Consider the following 6,217-nt stretch of genomic DNA (forward strand, 5'->3'; position numbering starts at 1 on the left):
GGTCACGCCACCCTTGGCGAGGGCCACGGTCTTCCCATCGTCCACCACCTCTTCCTCCTCCTCGGCCATAGCCCATGTCATTGCGCTCGGGGCGTCGGCCGATACGTCCATCTCTCACGGCCCTGAGCTCTTGACATTCGTTGGTGTTGTGGGTGTGGAGGTCGTGGTACACGCAGTACCGGCTGCCCTTGGATGACTCAGGCTGATCCCTGCCTCACTTGGTGTCTGGTTCTGCTACAAGCACGGCAGCCCCCTTGCGCTTCACGTCCTTGCCCTTGGGCTTCTTCTCTTCTGGGTCGGCAGCCGGGAGTTCGAGGAAGGAAAGGCGCCCTTCCTCAGCCCTGGCGCACTTGGTCGCCAAGTTGAACAGCTCCAGGGATGTGCACGGGTCTTCATGGATTGCTAGCTCCTCCTTCATCTTGATGTCGCGTACGCCATCGAAGAAGGCCGAGATGATGGCTTCTTCAGTCACCTTGGGGATCTTGAGGCGAGCGTTGTTGAAGCGCTGGATGTATTTCTGCAGGGTTTCCCCTTGATGCTGCTTGATGCGGCGTAGATCGCTCACGGCCGGGGGCCGGTCGCGAGTGCCCTGGAAGTTGGTGATGAAGCGAGTGCGCATCTCGTCCCAAGAGGAGATCGTGCCAGGAGCCAGGTTTAGGAGCCAGGTGCGGGCCCCGTCCTTGAGCGCCATGGGAAACCAGTTCGCCATGACCCTTTCATCTCCGTTGGTGGCTTCGATGCATAGCTCGTAGAGCTGTAGGAACTCCGCGGGGTCCGCCGTGCCGTCGTAGCGAGGGGGCAAGTCAGGCTTGAACTTGCCTGGCCATGCGACGCCGCGTAGCTCGGGGGTGAGGGCACATCAGCCTGCTGTGGCCACCGGCGCCTTTTGCTGGTGCTGGGCTTGTTCCTGGGGATTATCGCGCTCCACCACTTGCAGTAGCGCGGGGTCTTGGTGTGGAGGTGCAGGGACGCGATCTTGGCGCGCCGGCGCTGGGAGCGTGCGAGCACCTTCTTGGGGACGAGGGATCTCTTGGCAGCTCCTTTCTTGATGTGCAGGTGCCGGAGGCGGAGGGTCTCGCCCTGGGGCCGCGCGCCTTGGAGCCAGGGCGCCTTCTTGGGGAGGAGGTGGTGGAGGCACCTCCTGATCCTCGCCTCCTGCGCGGAATGGAGGGCGAGGCAGCGAGAGGGACGGCAAGGGGGAGCCCCCTGCGGCGCTGACGAGCTCGGTGATGCGGGCGAGCCAGTCCTCATAGAGGTCGTCGACGGGGCGGTAGTGCATGAGCTCTCTTGCCAGGAGCAGCGCGGCGTGCGCGTCCGTGGGGGCGCGACGGGCGTGGGACGACGAAGCGGCTGGAGTCAGCGACGGTGTGGCTGTGCGGCCCTTCCGCCGTACCGAAGGATGCTGGGACGAGGCCTGCTGCTCGTTCCCCGCCGGGTCGGTGGCGGCGTTGGCGGCGGGCGACGGGGAACGATGAGGGCGTCCGCTGACGGGCGCCGTCTGGGCGACGTGGGTGGCGAGAGCAGCCCGGCGCTCGGCGCGAGCCCGACGAGCGTGAGCCATGGACTCGACGGAAGATCGCACGCGAACAGTGGAAGAAAGATTTCGGCGCACCCCTACCTGGCGCGCCAAATGTCGGATTTCGAGTTCCAGCAGACCCTTGAGGTTCGAACACTGGGGTGCGCACGGAGGTCTCTCCCCTACCGATCTACGTCCAATCTCCTCGCGTGATCTAGGCTGGAAACAACAAACAACACAAGGGACACGAGGTTTATATTGGTTCGGGCCACCGTTGTGGTGTAATACCCTACTCAAGTGTGTGGTGTGGTGGATTGCCTCAGGGGCTGATGATGAATAGTACAGGGGAAGGACAGCCTCGCGAGAGGTGTTCTTGAGCTGGTGCGATGAACTTTTTAGGTGAGTTCAGTCGCCTCTCTCTCTCAGCTAGGGCTCTACCAGATCTCCAGATGTCCTTCCTACCCTGCGGTGGCTAGCTCTCTTTATAGAGGCCCTGGACCTCTCCCAAAATAATGAGCGGGAAGGGCGCCAACAATTGGCCATTTTGAAGGGGAACATCTAGTACAAGTTATCCTGACCAAAGGTGGTCTTCGGCTGCCAAAAGCACTGGTGATGACGCCGTCTTGGGCTCCACGGTGACCTCCGTCCTACCGCTCTGCTGGTCTTGGTCTCGTTGCACCGTAATGGTAACCTTTGCCCGATGCCTTGGCCTGGGCTTGCCCCCTTTGCACCAAAGGGGAAACAAGGACACTGCGCAGGCCGGCGCCCGCCTGGCGCCGGCCTGGTCTCGATCGTCATGGCTTGCGTCACGGGCTCCTCGCGAGGTACCCCTGCCTTGATCTCTCCGCCTCCTCGCGAGCCTGCCTGATGAGGCTGCCTCTGAGGAAGCTTCATGTCGTCCGCCCCGCGAGGCTTGGCCCTTCACGAGGGTCTTGAGTTTGAGCTGATGAAGATGGGCCGCGCTGGGCCCCCACTTGAGCCACGTCGCAGGCCGCAGGCAGGCAAGTCTGGGGACCCCCGTTCCCAGAACGCCGACAGCAGCATCTTGTGGATGACCTCAAGAACGGCAACAAGAGGTTGAAGAAAAATGATGCCTCAAGATCCCAACAATCCATTGGATTGGATGACGAAGAGGAAGAAGTTGTAGGGGAGGATGGACGAGCCATCATGCCAATGAAGAACCACCATGTGATGGGAAGCAAGTGGGAGAAGCGGAGGGCCGCTCGTGACGCAGCGATGTCTAAAATGTCTGCCACATGGACGAGCATTTTTTTTGACGAGGAAAGAGAGATACAAACTCATGTTGGATGCACCGAACGAGAGAATGGGCTAGGACCTAGAGAGGTTGAACAAGTTGCAAATTGAGAGGGAAAAGATAGACTTGGAGAAGCGAGAGGCGTGTGTCAAATGATAACTTGAGAAGGCCAGGACTTTTGGAACAATAGAGCTTGAAAAGGAGATGTTGGAACTTCTCAAGAGACGGAGGATTAGAGGATAATGTTAGCCGATCCAAACCTCTTGGACCCAGAAGGCAAGAAGAATCTTGAGAAGAGGAGGAAGGAGGTCAATGTGCAGATGGTATATGAGGGGTTGAGAGCGGTGGCCGCAGTAGCAGACGCGCGTCGTATGGCACCCGACGAGTGCTTCAGCATGTTGGCCGGGCGTGCCCCGTATGTTGAATTTCATTTTGGCATCCTTTAATGTTGAATTGTAGTTCATTTTGCCTTGTTGCATTGTTTAATCGTTGAACTGGTGGTGAATATATGATCGACGTGCATGGACTTACATGGATTGGAGATTTTTGATATTAGCAGTATGATTGTCTGGCATAACTTTTAAAGGGCCGGCCGACACTGTCCAGGGACGCGTCCGGATGTACCTGATTGTAGTAACGTATGTATGTCTATTTGCCTATCTATCTATCTATCTATCTATCTATCTATCTATCTATCTGAAAATGTAAATGTACAAAGACCGTCGTGAACTTAGCAAAATTGGGGACCCATTTTCCCCCCTTTTAAAGCTGTGCTAGCTGGTGTGTCATCTTTTCTTGCGAATCAGCCAAAAGGTACTCCTTACTGGTATGTATGGATAAGAGTAGAATAAAAGCATGATTGCAAAAGTAACTCGTACGTACCAGCCAAGCGAGCTCCATCGTCATCTGTATAAAACGGATGCCAGACCGGCAGCGCTAGCTGGCAATTGATAATTGAAAGCGACGTGCCGCCACGCTACTCCATGATGTGCGTATCCGTATATGACAACGATGAATCCCTGTATGATACTAGTATACGTAGTACGAAGCTACCGGCAATGTTATGCTCTTTGCCAACAGAGTTACAGGGCTACAAGCTAATGGTTCTCGTCTTGAGAGCACTCTCCGTCTCCGATGAAAACGATGAATCCCTGGGAGGGAAGGCCATGCTATCACATCTGTGAGTAGGCTGTGAAGTAAAATGGAGGTTTCCAGACTAAACATTTTCACCCGAAGCAAAATAGAATGTGTTGCATCGCTGCCGCTCCATGCACTGATGCACGCACATAGGGTGTATAGTATTCGTACAATGCAGTACCACTACCACTATGCAATAGAATCGACTCACTCATCACCGGACGGGCGTGGCACCACGTGCTCGTGCATTGGCTCCTCCCTGCTCCGCCACTCTGTTCCACACTTGCACCAACTCCATGATTACCCATCCATCTCTTGATAAATCCAAAACCGAAAACTAGACGTGTACTATCATCCCATTTTGACCAGAGAACACTTCCAGATCAATGGGGCTGCTAAAATCTTATCCTGATTTAGTACCAGCTAGCTCTGATTATTATCATCTCAACTAACGTGAGTAAAGCACCGACACACGGCAGTCTTTTGCCGGGCACCACAATGATGTGATAAAAAAGGGCACACACTCAAATCGCAATGGGACCGTGTCTTTCAATCGCACTACCGGGTACTCAAAATGCACTGCGTCGTTATTAACATTCTTGCCTCAAACACATAAATTCAATCACATAACTCAATCTTAACAAACCGCCAACAAGGCAAGAACAAGAATGGAACAAAGGAATTTGAACAGGGTGGAAGAAAGGAAAGAAACACCAAAGACAAGGAAACCCATCGAGTCTATGCACATTGATTTATGACCATGGCGTCCTGGTCGTAGTGCGATCATCCCAAGCTACCCCATCTCACAAGAGGTAGCCAAGAAGAGCGGCCATGCCAGCTACGCCCCAACCGACGGCCTTGGCGCCCGCGGCGCCCGTGGGCGTGGCTTCGTCGTCTGACCCGGCCGGCCCGGAGGCGGCCTCACCCTTCTTGGTCTTGCCCCCCTTGGAGGCGGTGGGCGCCGGCGCCGGCGCCTTGGCCCCGAACAGCGCCTCGGGCAGGAGCACCTTGTCGACCGAGTAGACGGCGAGCGGCTTGACGGCGCTGAGCGCGTTGTTGACGGCGACCTCGACGAGGCCGGTGGTGACGTTGACCTGGTTGTTGGTGGCGACGATGTTGACGGTGATGGGCTCCTTCTCGCCGGAGGCCTGGGTGCGGACGGGGTTGCTGGCCGTCTGGAAGGACTCCATGGTGTAGTACTGGGGCAGGATGTGGGCCTGGACGAGCGACACCTGCTGCTGCTGGGTGAGGCTGTTGAGCGTGCCGGGCTTGAGGTTGTTGAAGGCGTTGTCGGTGGGCGCGAACACGGTGTAGCCGTTGCCGTTGAAGGAGTTGTTGAGCTGGCTGTTGAGCTGCGTGTCCTGCTGCGTCTCCTTCATCAGCCGCATGAAGGTCGTGTACTGCCCGCCCTTCACCAGGATGGCCGTCACGTTCGGCGGGCCGGCCGGCGTCGCCGAGGGGCCCGGCGCCTGCGCCTGCGACACCGCCACCAGGGCCAAGAGCGCCGCCGCGACGACGACAATGCCGCTCCTCGCCGCCATTGCTTGTGGCTCTGGCTGGTGCTGCTCTGAAGAACGGAGGTTGCAGGAGAGAGGAGTGGTGGTAGTGCGTGTGATCGTTACAGGGCGGGCAGTGTTGGGTGATATAGGGAGGCCGACGTGGGGTGGGGTTAGGGGTGGCCGGCTGGAGATGAGCTGGTCTGACGGTGCGTACCGATCGGTGGTTGCCGGGGAGGTTATGTTATTCTCTGGGCGTGGAGTAGCGGGAATGTGCGCTACGAGGCGATGCTGTGCGACGCAATGAAATGAGCCGCAGTGCAGTATGAGTAAGGTTAATGGTGCGTACCGATCGTGGCGGCGGCCGCACACGAGAATCTTGCCCAGGCAACGGCCGTGCAGAACTACTTGTCCGCGCGCATGTGCCATCAAGTTCGATTAGAAAGCCGAGGGAATGAAAAGTCTGTAGCAGGTGAGAAGCAAGAAAAATACTAGTACTAACTAGCCTATTAAAATTTGTCTTGTTAAATAGATAGATGTACAACGTCTCGCTAATGACACGCTATAGCGCGATATAACACATTAATAATGTATTCGAAGGCCGACACTATTTTACTGCAGCGCGCTATTCTTTCCTTGGAAATAACACCCCATAAAATCCCAACAGCGGAATAATCTCCTTCATCGGCATTCTGGCTGGAACAGGAGCATCTATAATAGGACTTCATTCCTCCCTCTAAACGTCGGGCTGGACATTCCGAACACCGTTGAATAAAAAATTGCGTAACTGGACTTCTAAATTCCATCTCATAT

General features: G+C 56.1%; 1 protein-coding gene across 1 annotated transcript; it reads right to left on the reverse strand.

Moving 5' to 3' along the window:
- Positions 1 to 4,474: 4,474 nt before the first annotated feature.
- Positions 4,475 to 5,541, reverse strand: LOC125544365 (fasciclin-like arabinogalactan protein 11). The gene has a single exon (XM_048708027.1). The coding sequence runs from the start codon at positions 5,447 to 5,449 to the stop codon at positions 4,712 to 4,714; it is 738 nt and encodes a 245-aa protein (XP_048563984.1). The 5' UTR covers positions 5,450 to 5,541; the 3' UTR covers positions 4,475 to 4,711.
- Between the last annotated feature and the right edge of the window lie 676 nt (positions 5,542 to 6,217).

This window comes from Triticum urartu, chromosome 3 (assembly GCF_003073215.2).
Source record: "Triticum urartu cultivar G1812 chromosome 3, Tu2.1, whole genome shotgun sequence".
Taxonomy (NCBI): Eukaryota; Viridiplantae; Streptophyta; class Magnoliopsida; order Poales; family Poaceae; genus Triticum; species Triticum urartu.

What these genes read in the sequence shown, in the direction of transcription:
- LOC125544365 (XM_048708027.1), bottom strand. Translation starts at nt 5,449, where the DNA reads ATGGCGGCGAGGAGCGGCATTGTCGTCGTCGCGGCGGCGCTCTTGGCC.